This window comes from Pangasianodon hypophthalmus, chromosome 3 (assembly GCF_027358585.1).
Source record: "Pangasianodon hypophthalmus isolate fPanHyp1 chromosome 3, fPanHyp1.pri, whole genome shotgun sequence".
In the NCBI taxonomy this organism is placed as follows: domain Eukaryota; kingdom Metazoa; phylum Chordata; class Actinopteri; order Siluriformes; family Pangasiidae; genus Pangasianodon; species Pangasianodon hypophthalmus.
In genome coordinates, this window is record NC_069712.1 from 14387778 (window position 1) to 14406587 (window position 18810).

The window sequence follows — 18810 nt, forward strand, 5'->3', positions numbered from 1 at the left end:
TGTCCAGACCAAAGCTCTCTGTGGGTTGAGATTAAAGACTGTGCATGGGAATTATGATTCTTAGAGCAGATCGCCACGCTCAACCTGCGTTTACTCACACTGACAGCACAGAGTGAAGCACGGCCAACCACCATCAGCTATCAATCAGCAGCAATGATTTATGAGCTGCCGTCCTTAAACTGTAACTTCTGCCTCACAGCTGAGCAAGCTCCACAGGAACGAGAGCCCCTAGTGTGTTTGTGTATGTTAGAATGCAGAAAACTGTAATGTAGAACCTTAAATGAGCTGTCTGTGGTGTGCAGTGATCAAAAGCTATTGCTCAGTTTCACTTGTTTGCTAATGCATGGGATATGTTCTTCCTTTCTCAGTCCGTATTTTTCATTAGTGGGTTTCTCATTTTGTTCTCTCATCAGTGGGTTGCTGATGGGTTGATGGAAAGTCAGAGTGACTTCAGAGGCATGTCTCTTTTTTCTTCTAAATTTGATAGCTGTTCTTGGCTTAAGTGTTCTTCGAAAGCTCTTACCCAAACCCAGACTTTGAATTGTATTTATGCTTGAAATTTCAGTACTGTAGATGTATTTTCCCTCCTTGCTTAAAATCAGTGCCTGACCTCACTAATGCTCTTGTGACTGAATGGGCAAATCCCCACAGTCATGCTCCAAAATCTATTGGAAAGCTTTGCCAGAAGAATGGAGTTTATTATTAACAGCAGTGGGGGACTAAATCAGGAATGGGATGTCCAAAAAGCACATATGGGTGTGATGGTCAGATGTTCACAAACTTTTGGCCAAATACAGGCTATCTGAGCTAGTTAACATTACAGCAAAATTGTGGTGTGTTTAACTACAAAATTCACAGCTAGGAGAGTATGGTCTGCTATAATTTTAGTAGCTAGCTAGCAAACAACTACAATATTTTACCTGGTTAGCAAGAATACAACACTGCATCACTCTTATATGCCCTAAAATCCAGAGCACATTTTAGGAAGTAAGACTTTTTGCTTAGCATTGAGATCACTATTCTCACTTATGACCCTTTGACCAATTTTGTAAGTTACAATATTTATATTTAATAATTTTAACATTAGCAGAGAGTGGAAGTTACTTGTTTGTGAATGATACCTCTTCCACATTTGAATTACTGCCTTACTGGCAAAAGCTGCAAAAGCTTAAATCCTAAGTAAAAATTAATTGTATTTATCCAGCGAACATACTGAAGGCAAGCAGAGAATCATGTGATAACCTATAACTACAGACAGATGGACAGACTGATCCTCCACCTCCACTCTCTCCCACTCTGTTGGCATCTGTGTAAGGGAAGTGTTTCCTTGTTCTGTTATGTAAGATTTTATTTCCTTTGTGCTTCTTCTTGGGTGATCTACAGAAACAATATCTGAAACATGATTGTGTCTGTTTATTCATTTATTGTAAATGATGCCGAACGTCAGCCGAGTGGATTTTGTGCCGAGAATGCTTTTCCAACACATTTATGAGATTCAGATTTCATATATGACACTGTGAGGCTTTAACAACTTTAACTCTCCACTTGTATGTACCCAATAAATTGAGGTTTGAGCTGTAGCTGTGTCATGTATGGCCAGGAAAGTCTCTCATACTGATCCAATTTTCAATGTTGGATGTGTGGCTGTTTTTGTGATGGAGGCTGTAATGCATGCAAGTATGATTGTCAATTTAACATATGGAGCAGTGTATTTGATTACATAATAAACGTAAATATACCATCCTCTGTTACACACAGAGCAATTTAGCCCACATACATAGCCAGTTCCTGCTGATTGTGGAGGCTTTGGCTGAATTCTGGGCAGTGATGGATGAGATTGATGCGCACACCTGGGTGCTGGAACCTGAAAAACCTAGCAGAGCAGACACGATGAGACGGATCGCTATTGGTAAACTCCTGCCATCCTCATTGTCTGTGGTTTAATAAACCTATACCATATTACAGCAACTGACCTCGGCCTTATTGTGCCTAGGAAACAACGTCTCCATAAAGGTTGAGATCGACCCCAGGCACCCGAAGATGTTGCCAGAATGCTGCCTGCTTGGAGCTGAGCATGGTGGGTATTTTTAATATCTGCAAATCTCCCCAACTTATATTTGCTCATACAGTTAAAATAACCTGTTTGTTCTTGAATGGCATTTCACATATGAAAAGTCCATATCCATCCATTTCATTTATCACCTTGTTTTTCCAATTACCTCTCTTTGTAACTGTACATCCCATGAAGGTTTTATTACATTTAACACAGGATTGCTACAACAGGATTGGCTGGCAAGCTACAATATGTAATGTCCTTCTAGATTTAGAGAGAGATTTTGCTAGAATGGAGGTCAGTTTGCACTATTTAAGCCTCTGTGATTGTTTCTTTAAATCCAAGGTCATGCTTGGCTGACAGTGGCGCACAGAACATATTGTTGGTTGCCTAGCAATGTTATTCATTGATATTAAATCCACACTTCGATAGTCAAGACAGTGGCAGACGCGGACCCTCCGAGCGAGGGGTCAGACAGAAATATTGCTTTTTGCATTTACAAATGACAAACAGAGCGAGCGACTCACATTCCTCCCAGATTGATCTCTCAGGGTGGAGCAGCCATGATGAGCACGTTTTATGTGAATTATTTGAATATTTCCGTCCCTGTCAGAATGTTTGTCACAGTAGGAAGTGCCCGGCTCTACTGTGGCATTTCTAAGAGAAAGGAGAGATTAGTGGTAAGAAATGGCATGGCTGTGCGTTGTCTGTCAGTGCGCTACAATCAGGTTGACGGGCATTGAATGAAAGATGAGGTGCAGTTAATTGAAACTGCTCTGGTATACTACAAAGCGAGCCCTTTCATATAGAACATTCCCTCAGGCTTGTTTTGCTACTCTGTTTGAGTGGGACATTTTTTTTATCATTTCAAGCTCATTTCTTTATAATATACAAATATTTAGTATTAATTTAAACTGCTATAGTTGTATGGTGCAAGTCAGTGTTATTATTTTGCAGTGGTAACCCCCCTGAGGAGCAAGCTGAACGCTAACATGCATTTATGGTAAGGAGACAGTAATTAATTGCTTCTTTGTCCTGATCTCCACAGACATTACACTACCACATCCGTGTTTTCATGTTTTATGAGTGAATATAGGTCTCCCATTCTCTCAGGAACCCCGACTGCAGCGTCCTGCAGAACATGAAGGATGTTATGGAGATAGAATTCCCGTCACCTGCCACCCACGAAAAATCTGTACGTTGCATTTTCATGTCACACCACCACTTATAATTAGTCGCACATCTCAGTAACATTTGGGGATTGCAAGATTTTTTTTTTTTAAAAAAAGAGGTAGAGGTGGATACAGAATTCCTTTAATTGGGTTGTTTACAGATAAGATCATTACAATAACAAAGGTGGCAGAATCCTCAGCACTATCAAGAGCTGTTTAATCATAGATTCACAAATTATCTTTCCCCCCACTTCAGCGTGTGTGACTGCTGGTGGGTTGAAAGGGCGCTGTGTTTATTCACAGTCTGCACCACTGATTAATGCTTGGCCATCATTAACATTCGAAAGAGTGAAAAGTTTACTTGACCAGATGTTTAAATTTTACCTGCCATCCTTTTAATGGATTGCTTAGGAAAAAAAAAACTAATTATCGGAAAAGCAATATGCAAACACAGAGAGTGGAGTGGAGTGGAGTAGAGGAGAACAGAAAAATGGGGGAATAAGGGGAAGATGTATGAAGGCTCTCCAGACTCAGTTTGGCATCTTGCAAAAGAGGAGGATTCTGTGAAGTGGAGGTCAAGTATACACAGGGTTGATAAGCCCACCTGAGTCTTCTCACCCTAGTGGAAACAAATATGAACCTCCATGCATTACAGCCTCTTAGCCAGCAGGGAGAGAGGGATGAGGGGGAAGGGGGATAAGTAGATGCAGATTTGAGATGGGAGGTGGCGTCCTTTTGATCATGCCCAGAACAGTTATGAGCAAGAAACAATGCTTTTAGATGCTGTTCTGTTTAGTAATTGTAGCTGGTTTTGAAATCCTTCTTAATATGGCCTTAAATCATCACTAAACAATATGATTGTGTTTTCGTGTCAGAGTTTTAGTGTGGAGTGCGGCATCTGCTATTCATATCGGCTGGACTCTGCCATACCAGATCAGGTGTGCAACGATCCACGCTGTGGGCAGCCTTTTCATCAGGCCTGTCTCTATGAGGTGAATACACTATGATTTATCACTCATACACCCTTTTAACCTATCATTACTCATCATATACCATTAGTAATGAGCATGAATGATTAGGACGTGGTTGTTTCTATCTCACATTGTCAACTGAATTCACATTATTGTCATCTCAGTGGCTGAGAGGTTTGCCCACCAGTCGCCAGAGCTTCAACATTGTGTTTGGAGAATGTCCTTACTGCAGCAAGGTATTAGTGCCATATTATTTCAACTCTCTATTACTCAGAACACTGTCTAAGGCAAATTTAGTTATTTAACCCTTGTGTTCTGTTTGGCTCAAACAACATGAAAGTTGTGTTTGCCTATTTTTTACTGAGCAGGGAGAAAAAAACATCTTTTTATTCATTTATTTTTGCTGCACCTGCTATACCCCTTCATATTTATATTACACAGTTTATAAAACCGATTACAAAAAAAATGGTGAAATATGAAAAATGAAACAAAAAGGTGAATTGACTCTGCTGCATTTCCTCCATGTCTTATTTGCACTCACCTGCTAGTAGGAGCATCCCATGGCATGAGGAGTGGTTTTGTGTCTTTACTGTTCCCCAAAAGCATGAATGTATTCAAGGTTTCAAATATTATTATCTGTCTCTTAGCTGCCTGAAGACAGTATGACCCATGAACAGTGAATCCCTTGCTGAGTGGTGAACAGAACACAAGGGTTAATATAAAACGATCACTTATTTTAGGATAGCATGCTTTATTTATTTAAAAATGATTTTCATGGATTCATACATGTTACAATTACTAAAAGACGTTAATCTCAACACTTCGTTTTTTTCCCAGCCCATCACAGTGAAAATGGCCATACAAAAACCGTGACCACTCTGTAAAATGGCTGCTGTGTTTCAGAAGGACAAGAAATTCGTTCTTAATACTGGAATATGAAAACCAAACACCATGTGTTCAAAAGACAGTAAAAGCAACCAGAAAAAGGAAGAGTGCAACAGTAATGATGCATGCATAAATTTTACAGCTCCACTGAATAAAAGGCTTGTCTTCGGAGTTCTGACTGTCGTTCCTGTTGCTGTGTGGCGAGTAGTATTCACTGTGCACATCAGCATTCAACTGATGTCCATTATAATCAATTTCCTCCCAGCAGTTATATTTTGGTTTGTCCCAGTAGTCCTCCCCGTCGCTGGTTCTTGTGCAGTAGTCCTCCCACAAGTGGTCATTTCTTCCCCAGTGGTCAGTGACATCGGGGCTGAAATCCTGGTGCTGTTTCAGCATTTGCAGACCATCCTCATCTCTTCTCCTCATTCCAAATACTGGAGCCAACTTTTCACCAAAATATAGATAGTAAAGCATGCATTGCATTTTCTTTTTCCACATCAGACATAGTGGGTAGTACAATAGTGATTTTCTTCCCCAACTATACTTAAAAAAAACCTCAAGCATGCAATATAGATTTCTTTTCTATGTATAGAAAATGTATATTCGTATTATTAAAGCTTATTTGTTCAGTGATATATTCATAAAACTGGAATCATTTTGTTGTTTATTCTGTGGTTGTGAGAGGCATGCATTACTTGTTCAAGTCTTTGCCTTTGCTTTGTGCCTTCTCGTGTTTTGGGGTGGAATCTTGGTGGCAAAGGATCATATTCTTCTTCCTGGTCTTCATCATGGTCAATGGCCACACGCCTAGACCTCGCACGTGTGTAGGCTGCAGAATTGACCTTGTAAGGCTGATGGTGGAAAAAGTGATTAGTAACTGACAGGTATCAGATTTTTTGGGGGGGGAAATGGGAATTTATTCCTTACCTGTTCTTCTGTCTTTGCTTTCTCTTTGGTTCTGTAGTGAAGTTTAGTGAGGTCTTCACCATGAGTTGCAGGCTTTGGTTTAGTTGATCTCACTGCAGGCTGGGCCTGACTCAAGTTTTTTAAGAGGGAACGGAGTGAAAAACATGATTTAGAGAATTTCAAAAAGTTGATAAGCTACTTCAGAGAAAAGGGCTGACTGGAACCCTTGATAACTCAGCGTGAGCATAAGTCCTTGAGTCTGGCTGTACGCTGTCTCTCCTCTGTGCTCTCAACCTGACCTGGATCCTGAGAGTAAAGCACCTCTCCTGATTAATGACACCCAATGCTCTCCCTGAGGTGGCAACACTCCAAACTAAATTTGGCCACAGATCACTGCTGAGGTCAGGTGTAGGCAAAATAAACTCCAGGAGCGTTGGAGTGGTGTTAGAAGAGGTATACCTCTCTTGGCCTGATGCTTTTACAGGAGAGGTGAGACACAAGGGTAACATTGATGATGATGTTTTTGAATTTTATTTAAAGGAATCAGAGCTTGACCCTCCAGCAGGAGATGAACAGAAATCATGGAGAAAATATTACTACAAAGAAAAGGAGGGATTCAAATCTTAATGCCCGTAGTGTTGACACTGATCTTTTCCATCTGTGCAGGAGGTTTGGCCAAGGTCAGAGATACTAAAGCTCATTCACCAGCTCTGTATTCCTCTGTGAGCATTCTGAATGTGTGCTGTATACTGTATACGAACAATGCAGTGCATTTAAGAATCCACATGAGATCTGTATGTTACAGAAAAAGAAAATATCTCAATTCTAAAAGTAAGGACAAGAATGTGCTGTAAGAGGTTATGATATCAGAACACAAAAAGGCAGTAAATTACATCCAAAATGTTACTGACTTCAACACTGACACCTACTCTTTAACCATAGATCAAGCTGCTGGCCAGTTTCACATGGAAATGAGAGGCAAAGCAAAATCCACTGTAATTCTAAGTGGTGATCTTTTGGCCTGAGGAAAATGTGTGCATTCAATAGCCTTAAATTGCCCTGCTTGGCCTTTCATCAAGTTCAGTGGTTCAAGTTAGCGATGAGGGGTGGTAAAGTGATTCTTACAGAATGAACGCCTCCACGCCGTTGCCTCTTGACAGGGTTAGTAGAGGTTAACCTATGACACCAAGTCAAGATTCTCTGCATCATTTAGCCATACAATGAGGAGAAAAAAAGCACAGTTCCTATTTCTTTTCACTATAATTCTTTATCTTAAAGAGCTGTGCAGAGAATAGTAATTTGGGTCAGAGTTGTGCAAAGCACATACATCTGTTGAAATACTATCTCCAGAATGTATATGATTCCTATAAATAAGAGGGATTTAATGAAATTGCTCCCTTACGTTCTTCAAGCTGTTTTAAGCTGTAGCTTCAAGCTGGAGGCTTTAGACAGGTCCGAGACTGTCACCACTGTGTAAATCTCCACTCCGCCCTCCTCTGCACTACCTCCAATAGGAGTGGGAGTGAGCATTCATGAGAAGAGGTCAGCAGAGGTTCTCTCAAACCTGAGCATCTTCTGCTCTCTCCCAGACAGATAAATCTACCGCAGCCCACAGGCTGCTCTCTGCACTCCAGCCTTTGCTCATATGGTACCTATTAAGACAGGAACTCTTGCGGGCCAAAGCATTTCATGCTCACCCTGTTTGCCGCTGGCCTGGATGACTCTGCTGCTCTCGGTCTGGAGAGGTCCAGTGGGCCTCGGGGCCTGACATGTGATAGTACCTTCCTTAGAGCATCGTAGTCTGGTTTTTCTTTGTAGCCCAACGTCCTCACAGCAAGCAGGAAATGGGCTACCTCAGCTGAGGAAAACAGACCAAAGAAGAAACAAGGCTAGTTATTAATGTTATTTTATTATCAAGGTTCCTTCAAATCATTAATCACAAATACAGTAATGATCCCTTGAGGTAGTGGGCAGACAGTTAAGGTGGCCATGATTCATGTTTTTAAATGCACTATGCCAATTTTAGGTGACTGACAGCTCAGCTAGTTGCATATGACATGTGATATGGATCACCATCTAGTGCGTTAACAAAAAGCTGCATACAAATCACGAACCCATGATCCTGAACACCGAAGCCAGAGCCAAGTGTCACTAGTGCATAAGTGCACTACATTTTTATTCTAAAGGAACAAAACAGGGCATCATACCAGTACATGGACCCTGACAATAACACAACAGTGAACAAGCCTCAATATTCAAACATGCACACAAAGGTGTGTCTAATATGGCTGCTTTCCATTCTTCAGTGTAATAAATAAGCTGCCAACAGCACTAGGCCAGTATTCAGCATCTCTCTAACGGAATGTATATCACATGCATGGCATTGATGCATGTTGGAGGCCTTATCTCTCTGGTCCAGCTGCAGTGAGTCTCTCAGGGTTGGGCAGAATAAGACCTCATCATAATCATAGATCACAAAGCCTCTTTTCAGGAGACATGCTTGCCCTTTTGCTCTGTGCCGGGAGTAAAGATAATGCATGACTGGTATGTGCTGCTGATGGAGGAAAAACAGGGTGGCACAGTCATTTAACCACACCTTGTTGATCATTTTAAGTGGTCTATGCATGCACAAATAAACTCGTTTTCTCTTACCTAGACTGATACCAGAGGTGGACATTTGGATCACTGAGTCTGGCAGGTTATCCATGAGCCTAAGGGCAACAGAGGGTAAAGATTAGCCAATAATTTTGTTTTCCATTTTTGGTATAGGATTATAGAATTTGTGCTAAATTGTTAAAGTCAAACCATACAAACTACTGTTTTTGTTGGTTTAATATCTTATAATCAATAATAGTTTTAGATTTAGAACTGTATTTTAACTGGTATTCGAGACATTTAGAGTAGAACTAGAAAACCACCCCTTTATATTTATTGTTCATATTAAATTTTATTTGATTTGAATATGTCTCTCAAAAGTTGTGGCTCAAAGAAACCAGAGAAAAAGACTTTTCCAGGCAATAAAGTCGTGCACATATTTTGCCAACTGCACTTTCAACACTTTTACAAAGCAGTTCAGAGAACACTGGACAACGAATAACCGCAGCAGCTATGATCCTGTGATCAACGGCCACCACATACATGGCTGAGTGCTGTTTCTGGACCTGTGAAAGAAGAGGGAAAAGGGAAGCGTGCGTACTTGGCCTTGGCCTCCTGGACCTGTACTGGATTCCTGAGCACTGACAGCCAGGGGAGAGTTCCACACTGCCAGTGGAGCAGGCAGTAGCCCAGCACTTCCAGGTCCCCTCGTCTGGATGGGGCTGACGCAGAGAGAGAGAAAGAGTGGAGCACAGAGCTTAAACACGGTATGGGGTGAGAAAAGAGGGAAGGGAGAGAGTTAAGGGAGAGTAAGGGAGAGATGAATACCTGGCGCGATTTGAGCTTAAAAAAAAAAGGAATCCTTTGATTAAATGGTCTGTCGTTGGCCACTGAAATATGCCCTTATAAAAAAGACAGAAAGGGGGATAGCGATGAAGAGGAGTATTTTGTTTTTTCAGCTGGTGCTCTTGCCTAGCTAACAGACAAGCAGGCCCTTCGAAAAGAGGTATAGATTCAAAAGAGTGGGTCAGTTTCCTCCCTTCTGTCCAGCTACCCCCCACGCACACACACTCGTCTGGTCTGGAGGCTCGTCCCAGGAACCTGATACTCGCGGCCTCTGACATGATCCAGACGGCCCATGGCCCGGACCGACACTTTCTCCACCACAGAGCCAGGCAGTAAAACAAAGAAATAAATGTCTGAGACCAAATTGTTCCCACATGTTACTGGATTCCGTAGGCTCTGTGCTGGCCATAAGAGAAGACCCAGAGATCAGCAAGTACGTGTGTGTGTATGTGTGTGTGTGTGTCTAGGACCTCCTCTACACCTTAACATCAGCTAGACCACATTACACAACTGCCATCTAGTGTAAACACACTTCTTCACACATGCACTAGAAATATTTTAACCAGCCATTTCTTTCTCACTCTGCAAACGTTGAGACGACGATGCCTTCATCACCCTCTCTTTTATTTAATCTCCCAGAACTGACCGTGTTTAGTCTGACCATATTTTATTCACTAGAGCATGCTAAAACACACTTAAACACACTTCCTCTCAACTTTGAGAAGAGAGGAGATGATGACTGTGCAGTACAGTCTTCTGTGAAAAGGATCAAAAGTCCAAACAATACTTGCTAGCATGGAGGATTTTGAAGAACAGAAAATTGGTAACAACACAGCAAATATAAAAGGTTGACCCACATTGTTAAATATAAAAGGTGTTTAGTAAATAAATGTGACTACAGTTAAACTTGACTATTTCACCTGCCTTGGTTAAATATGTGGGTTAACATAACATTAAATGGGTCCCTTCATGGAAAATCTCCAGTTTCATTTTGTCAATAAGGGTAAATTAAAGCACACGGCCTGTTCGTGCCTGGAGAGTTTATCAACTCAATACTGTAACTGCAGTCTGTCTCCTGAGAAATTACCTATTGACTGCATTCATCAAAGAGGGAAATTTCTGCCTAGATCCATGCCTGCCATTGATCTCGCCATGCCCATTAGGTGATCTTGCCTGCTAGCTAATCTCACAGCCAGGCCCAACAGGCCACACAGTTATAGTTTTCCCCCTTAATAAGCCTGTAATTTAACAAACACAAAATTGTTTTTGATCTCAAAAGACCTAATACATTATGATGACCTTGGACAAAACAATAATTAAGTCTTTCTGAACCATGTTGCCTTTTGTACTGAGACATTGGCCTTCAGTGCATAAAAGACATTGCCTACTCTATTAGCACTGTGGCATGCTTTTGCAAGAGGGGAAAGGCGGCTGCCTAGGTGGGACTGAAACCGAATCGGTTTTAAAACGAGCATCTGTGAGAACAAGGCGTTCCAAGCCAGACACAACACCTTCCATCAGTGCCAGGCTGTTGTTCATAATTATGGCCCATTGTTATTCAAATTACCTAAAGTGCTGTGTCAAACTCTTGAACCTCTCCTTCTGAATTTCAGCCATTTCTCTTCAGCCCTACAGGTGATAATTAGGCCTTTAGCACGGAGTTCAGCGGGAAGCAGAGTGCCTGTCTCCTCACTCCTCACCATGGTAACACATCAACATCTACACAGGGTGCCAGGGGCCACGAGCAAAGGAACACTCCACAATCTGCATTCATCTACGGGGGCGACTCGACGCTAACGACCTACACAACAGCTGTCAGCTCATGATGAGAAGTCCACTACTGTGACACCAAAATCAGGTTTGTCACTTCTATAAGGTTTTGAGTTGTGATCAGTCAGGGAACTATATATTTTTCTCCTGTTCTCATTATTTAGTCCATCCTCTAATGTTATCATGACCCACGATATTAATACGCTGCTTTATACAATAAAATTTATGTACCATGACCACCTATGCATCCAAGGAGCGGGACATGGAATGAAGACCATATGTAAAACCCTGAACATGTGCAAATTACTAAGTGTCTAGTAAGAACATGGGTTTGCTCCAAAGAGTACAGACCCCTGTTTGAACCTATGAATGTGATTTACTTCCATTCTTACAAAATATCATGTACTTTGAGTCTTCATCATAACGACAGTGGTGTTCCATGGAAATACTTTTCACCTGATTTTTCATGTGATCATGTTCTAGTTTTTGCCAGCTCCATGATAATTTGTAATACCACATATATGTTGCATCATCTGAGAAATTAGAATGAAGTTAGTGTAAAATAGGTATAGTAGTTAGGCTAAGTAAGTAGGACATATGGTTTTGGTTTCAAATGTTCAGCAACATATCACCACTCAGTAAAGATATTAAAACTGGCATTCTTAAACTTTACTATTTACTGCAGAGTCAGCATCTTATCATTCTTTCCATATACTGGAAACTCTGGGAACTGACAGCAGAAGCATGGCTATTAGGAAGCTTTACCTTGGCATGGATTTAGTATTGAACCTCTCTACTGCCTGCACTACTTTGCAGGCAAAGATATTGGCTTTGAGTCCCAGTCTAACAAAACATCAAAGCTTTAATTAATGGTAAGTGCATACAAGATGCAGGTTATCACTTGGACTATTTAGGGAATTGTTGAATTAAGTCTGGCCAGGTACACACGACCAAGTCAATCAATATCCCATAAAAAGACTGTATGCAATTTACGACTTAATGTGTTTCCAATATCTCGACCTGGAATTAAGAGCGTGATATGCTGGACGCGGTCTATGTACACTAGGCTTGATATAGGGGGAATTACACACACTGTAAATACAAGTTCTATAAGAAAATTATCCAGAATAAATATATCTTAGTTTTTTTTTAGTATCTGCCTTCTTAAGCCATGTGTGGTGGCCTGACAAAACCTTCACATTACCATATTTTGATATTTTCAACTATTTACTGTTCTGAAAACTGTAAGTTTCTCTTTTACATGTGCCTCAACTGCAAGTAAGTTATAGTATTTTAAAGTCGGGTTACTCTCAAAAGTGAAAATTGAAGAAATTTGCATTTAAACATTCCAATTATAACCTAATCTACTTATAGAAAACAAACATTACTATCATATATTAAATAATGATATGTTTACAATGGGATAATCAGGATCATCCACCTCCGTCTTTGTCTCATCACCTGAGGTAAAAAAGTGACTCGTGGCATTTGACAAATTGTCGTCTCCTCACTCGAGTGATCACTGTTCACTCTTACATCGATGCTGAAATAACTGTTAACTAGTTCTGTTCTGTTGACTAAAATTCTTGTTATTAATGTTAAGGTCATTTAATACATTTAAACTTTGTAAAGAGTCTGTAAGGACACTTCTCTGTTATGATGATGTGACGGTGACATTTTGACAGATGGTATCTGATCACAGACGGAACTGATTAGACTTATGACTGTTCCGCTATGGCCATAGCTATCCAACAGCAATCAAAGCCTGACATTCACTGTGTGGGAAAAGCACACTACACTTACAAGGTTTTAGACATCTTTAGACAGGCTACATTTACTGCTGCATTTGTTGAACTGGCTCCCTAACTGACGTGAGTTTTTGCAGGCAGAAAGCCAAGGCAAGGTTAGAAAGTAACCTAAATGAAACCATTTCTGTGTCATTTTGGTAAAATGTATTTGAATTCTTCAAATAGAGGTGTCAAAGTATATTACTGAAAGAAAAACTCAATTTTGGCAAAACAAGATTTGTCATTGTTTTGACCAAAATGTCTTTTTTTTTTTTTTTTGTATTTCAGCTGCAGTGACATCCGACAGGTTTTCTCAGACCACCACAAATATTTACAAATAACAGTCAGCGATGGTCTGAAAACAGTAGATAAAATGAATGAATGTATCAGCTTTACCTACACCTCTGTGAGCATCAATGCTTGTATACTCAATCGTGCCATTGTGTCCTTTCTTTGGATTCTCTTTGTAGTCTTTATGCTCTCCGTTAGGACAGTATCTGTATGACAGTCCATAGTCAGCCAAGTACACCTGCAAGAGATAATGAAATGACAGGCCATCTTCCACGCCAAACTCTTTTCCGGATGATGAAGCTCTTAGCACAGGTTAGTCAGGCTGAAAAAATGTTCATGCCATTTTGGTGCTTGACAATTAAAACGATTAACTGAATTACCTGTGCACTAAAATCCATACAGTGCAACATTTCTTTTATTAGCTACATGCTAATATAGGCAAAAATTCACTTACATTGCCTGGGTCTCTGCGGCCCAGTAAGAGATTGGCAGCCTTAATGTCAGCATGGACGTATTCGTTGTCATGAATATATTCCAGGACGTCCACCTGTTGAGGACAAAGTGACAGAGGGTAAGGTTAACAGATGAATAATTTAACCTATTCATAATGACCCTCCATAATGACTGCTGACAGTAAGCGACTCGTGTGGGTGGACTCGAGGACTGTTCACTAAAATCATCTTCAAAATTGTTACAGTGACAATGTTAATAGTCCAATGTTAATATATCCAGTTCAAATTGCCTGAACATAACCAATATACTAATGTATACTGTGACAGGGCCTAGATGCCAAGATCATTCTGCTGTGATTCCTACCTTGCTAGTGCTGTTGTGGTTCGTAGAGAGAACTGAGGAATTTTACCCATCATGAACAATGTGGTGATACAACAGACACAGCATATTCCAATCTAAAGGAATTCTTTGGGCAGGTTGATGTCACTTTAATTAATATTACTAATGAAGAAGCTCAGTGAACCGTACTAACCAAGTGCACCAAACTTTTCTATTTTCCTGCTACTAGGCACAGTGAATCCACATACTGATGACGACTTACCATGAGGCAACCCAAATGCAACACTGTCTGCTTCTTCAGCTGTTCAGCATTTTCCACAAACACCTTCTGCAGGTCAGTGCCCAGACGGTCTATCACCATGAACCTGTACCTGCTCAGAAAAACCAAAGATACATATAGGTAGCTAGAGTAAAGGTCAGCATTACTATTTTCATTGCCATCACCATGAGTAGCACAGACAAAATCATACCTGGTTCCATTATGTTCAGAGAGTCCAGAGCCCCAGTAGGTTGGGATCCCCAAAAAATCAAGCCGTTTGTCTCTCTTCCATTTGTTGACTAAAATATTCAAATAAATAACCATGAAATATTAACAGATTGCATATCAAGTGTGCTAATTATGTTTCTTAGACACACACATTTCTGTGTAGCTGTGAAGGAAATTTTGACTGGTGATGCACCAGACTGACAGGTGGCCATAAACCCTTTTGGAGAAATCATCTTCATCTGCAATTGGGTCACTCCACAACAAGGGAGGGCTTACGCTAACAACCGCAGAGGTGCATGTTTGCTTTGGCTTATTAATTCGTCCAGTGAGGCTAATTTACATCCACAGCCTCTTCATCAGTGACATGTACTCCAAGTGTGAGAACTCTCAGGTGAAGTGGTCTGCAGCACTTTCATTTCACAACGCTCTCAAGAGTGCATCTCTTCATTCTTTTATTTCACCATCGCTAAACCCAAGCCTTTGAGTAGATTCTACGTTGTAAAATAACGGACTTGATTTAAAAGATTCAAAATGTGGAACACAAACGTGGATGCCAATACTTTATACATACAGTCCCACATTATTTAGGCCTTGTCAGTGCATATAAATAAGTACTTACTGCTTTCAGGTTTTGCTGCTCTTTGATAAAACTTCAGCTCTGAGAACAGAGGTCCATTTTCATGATATTCCTGATACAAAAAGACCAGTTATTATAAGCAAAACAGTTAATGTGTAATACACTGAAAATTTTAAGAAAAAGGCAGTGATGCATCAGGAAAATTAAGATGCTGTAGAATTTTACTAGTGGTGAATAAAACCTTTAAGCTATATTTTAGAAAAGCATACCAAAAACCAAGAAGAATCAGAAATGCCAAAGTGAGGGAAACAGAGATGGGATTGTAAGCTACAGTTCGTGTAGGAACTTCGAGAGTCCAGCAGTTTTGTTTCATCATTTTAGATATGATATTGATATTAGGCCTCTGATATTAATCTAATACTGACTCTCTGGTTGTAACTCATTCCTTCTGTTTTTATGTTATGTGAAATATCATAGACACCATGGAGACATGCTTTAAGATCATTTGTGTCCTGTGTAAGATCTGTGTTATGTCTGTAATATTTCAGATCTGAAAATACTGTGGTTGGAACATCAAAACCATACTTACAACTTTAATCACAAAATTAGTATCCTCTGTCACAGGTGATTCCACATGGTCTGAAGCTGTAACACAGGAGAAAATCCGTAAGTAATTCAACTTATGGGTAAATACTTGACTGGTTTAGTACGCTCCCTGGAGGACTAGTGGACTAGCGCTCTCACTGCTGCAGCCCGCATTCGATTCCTGGCCAGGGAACCAACCCCAGCCACTGGGGCTGTGTGCAACAGTGCGCTCTCAGTGCCGGGCCCAAGCCCAGCTAAAATTGGGGAGGGTTGCGTCAGGAAGGGCATCTGGTGTAAAAACTGTGCCGGATCAAGTATGTGGACCGATGATCCGCTGTGGCAACCCCTAACGGGAGCAGCCGAAAGAGGAACCTGACTGGTTTATTAGTAGGTTATGAAGATTATTCAAGATCCAGGACCTGCATTGTTTCTGATTTCTGTAAGCAGAAAATCCAACTTCCAAACCCATTTAATGGGTGACCGGTCACCCCTCACCCATTGTGATGATATAAAATAAATAAATAATTAGAAAATCTTTATTGTCCTCATCCCAATAACATGAGTGCTAGCTAAACACATTTTGTGTTTGTAAAAATGAGATATTGTTGCCTGAGGTGGGGTAACACATTTTTTTGAAAGGTTAAAGGTTTTCTTAGTTTCAATGTTGAATAAAAAATAAAATAAAATAATAATAATAATATTTAAACGGTTCCTTTTTTTAATTTTTAAGTTTAAATATATTTTTTATAAAAGCTAAATGGCACCTCAATCATGGAATCACCCAACAGTTACACTTAGGAAATAAAGTACTGACAAGATTTCAGTCTGTCTGTCTGTCTGTCAGTCAGTCTGTCAGTCTCTCTCTCTGTCTCTCTGTCTGTCTGTCTTTCTGTCAGTCAGTCTGTCAGTCTCTCTCTCTGTCTCTCTGTCTGTCTGTCTGTCTGTCTGTCAGTCAGCCTGTCAGTCTCTCTCTCTGTCTCTCTTTCTGTCAGTCAGTCTGTCAGTCTCTCTCTCTGTCTCTGTCTCTCTGTCTGTCTGTCTTTCTGTCAGTCAGTCTGTCTGTCTGTCTGTCAGTCAGTCAGCCTGTCAGTCTCTCTCTCTGTCTCTCTTTCTGTCAGTCAGTCTGTCAGTCTCTCTCTCTGTCTCTGTCTGTCTGTCTTTCTGTCAGTCAGTCTGTCTGTCTGTCTGTCTGTCAGTCAGCCTGTCAGTCTCTCTCTCTGTCTCTCTTTCTGTCAGTCAGTCTGTCAGTCTCTCTCTCTGTCTCTGTCTCTCTGTCTTTCTGTCAGTCAGTCTCTCTCTCTGTCAGTCAGTCAGTCTGTCTGTCTGTCTGTCAGTCAGTCTGTCGTAACCAATTTCAGAACAGATAAAATGCCAACGCCTGTTAACTAAGTTAACTAAGTTAACAGGCGTTAACAAAAGAGATACATAAGCCTATTACTGTTACAAAAGATGTTTAGTGTAACCAAAGCCATGCATCTCCACGGAAGCTTATTATTTAAAGATATTACAGGCACTAAGTTACCCAGGTAAATGAGTCCGAAGCCTCCTTTTCCAATGATTTTGCCGAGACGCCACTTTCTCTTCTCTGTGTCTGTCAGGATCCATCCTTCAGGCAGAGGACAAGGCAATGCTTTTTTCTTAGGAGCCATTGATGTCAGCAAGCTATATTTACGCGTAGTATTAACTAATACAGCAAAGCTAGAACATAATGATTTAGGGATTTTCCACTCCAAAGGTTCACTAACCCAACACAGAAATCAAAACTGACCAAACTAAGAATGAAACCGAAACTGCTGGCAGTTAGGACTCTAGCCAGGCTAATCAGGCTTGCTAGCTAAGCTAACAATTAGATAGTTAGATGATTTTGGCACAGAGCTAAATTCTGAACAAGGCATTTATGTTAGACAAAGTTAACTTACGAATATAAGCGAATGCTAAAGATTGGAACAAGTTTTTTTTTTCCTCTCATATTTTCTGTCTGACACCTAAGTAAGCAGATACTTTAACTTCCTGAAAGTTAAGGTTTAGACACTCCCGCTAAGCAATTTGTAAAATTATAACCAATTGGAATTGAGAAGAGGCGGTCATTCATGTCACAACTACCAATCATTTGCGTTTGGAGGCGGACACTGGCTGGGACACGCAAAGCGCCATAGGCTGGAATAGACGTCAATCGATCGTTCCTTTTAACTCGCACAGCTGTTTAACTCGCACCTTTTTTTTTAAGCGCAGTCCCTTGTGTAGCTTCTTGTTTTCTTTGGAAGATGATCTCCTTAGCATTTTTTGCGCACCCACCATATATAATATATGATAACGTAACTCTTAAAGTTTATTGCGGTACTTATAAGGAGCAATTGGAGACATTCTATAGTAAAGTGTTTCTCATATACACCGATCAGCTATAACATTAAACCCACCTGCATAATATTGTATAAGTCCCCCTGGTGTCACCAAAACAGCTCTGACCCGTTGAGACATGGACTCCACAAGACCTCTGAAGGTGTGCTGTGGTATCTGGCACCAAGACGTTAGCAGCAGATCCATTAAGTCCTGTAAGTTGCGAGGTGGGGCCTCTATTGATCTGACTTGTTTGTCCAGCACATCCCACAGACGCTCGATTGGATTGAGATCTGGCGAATTTGGAGGCCAAGTCAACACCTTGAACTCTTTGTCATGTTCCTCAAACCATTCCTGAACAATTTTTGCACCTGGCCGTCCACATGATGTAAAAGAAAACGTGATTCATCAGACCAGGCCACCTTCTTCCATTGCTCCATGGTCCAGTTCTGATGCTTACATGCCCATTGTAGGTGCTTTTGGTGGTGGACAGGGGTCAGCATGGGCACTCTGACTGGTCTGAGGCTACGCAGCCCCATAAGCGGCAAGCTGCGATGCATTGTGTGTTCTGACGCCTTTCTATCTTAGCCACCATGAACTTTTTCAGCAAGTTATGCTACAGTAACTCTTCTGTGAGATTGGACCAGACGGGCTAGCCTTCGCTCCCCCTGCGCACCAGTGAGCCTTGGGGGCTCATGACCCTGTCAGGGGTTCACGGGTTGTCCTTCCTTGGACCACTTTTGGTAGGTATTAACC

General features: G+C 40.9%; 2 protein-coding genes across 2 annotated transcripts in view; one reads left to right on the forward strand and one right to left on the reverse strand.

Moving 5' to 3' along the window:
- fancl (FA complementation group L) overlaps positions 1–5252 on the forward strand; it is a 20880-nt gene extending 15628 nt beyond the window's left edge. Inside the window, exons 8-14 of the mRNA XM_026939331.3 lie at positions 1759–1909; positions 1994–2077; positions 3011–3056; positions 3167–3248; positions 4101–4217; positions 4361–4432; positions 5034–5252. Coding sequence (XP_026795132.3) covers positions 1759–1909; positions 1994–2077; positions 3011–3056; positions 3167–3248; positions 4101–4217; positions 4361–4432; positions 5034–5069 — 588 coding nt within the window. The 3' untranslated portion in view covers positions 5070–5252. The remainder of the gene's footprint in view (positions 1–1758; positions 1910–1993; positions 2078–3010; positions 3057–3166; positions 3249–4100; positions 4218–4360; positions 4433–5033) is intronic.
- vrk2 (VRK serine/threonine kinase 2) lies at positions 4928–17748 on the reverse strand. Its single transcript, XM_026939319.3, has 13 exons — positions 17240–17748; positions 15722–15777; positions 15175–15244; positions 14539–14626; positions 14331–14439; positions 13731–13823; positions 13382–13514; positions 9184–9304; positions 8640–8698; positions 7685–7845; positions 6009–6113; positions 5777–5932; positions 4928–5525 (listed from the first exon to the last, which is right to left on the reverse strand). The coding sequence occupies exons 1-13, from the start codon at positions 17364–17366 to the stop codon at positions 5154–5156; spliced, it is 1650 nt and encodes a 549-aa protein (XP_026795120.3). The 5' UTR covers positions 17367–17748; the 3' UTR covers positions 4928–5153.
- Positions 17749–18810: the final 1062 nt, after the last annotated feature.

Excerpts from the sequence above, each read along its gene's own strand:
- vrk2 (XM_026939319.3), bottom strand. The coding sequence starts at position 17,366 with ATGGCTCCTAAGAAAAAAGCATTGCCTTGTCCTCTGCCTGAAGGATGG. Across the intron at positions 13,824-14,330 it reads TGCATTTGGGTTGCCTCATG|GTGGACGTCCTGGAATATAT; the intron begins GTAAGTCGTCAT and ends TGTCCTCAACAG. Across the intron at positions 5,526-5,776 it reads AAAGGCAAAGACTTGAACAA|TTGGCTCCAGTATTTGGAAT; the intron begins GTAATGCATGCC and ends TTTGGTGAAAAG.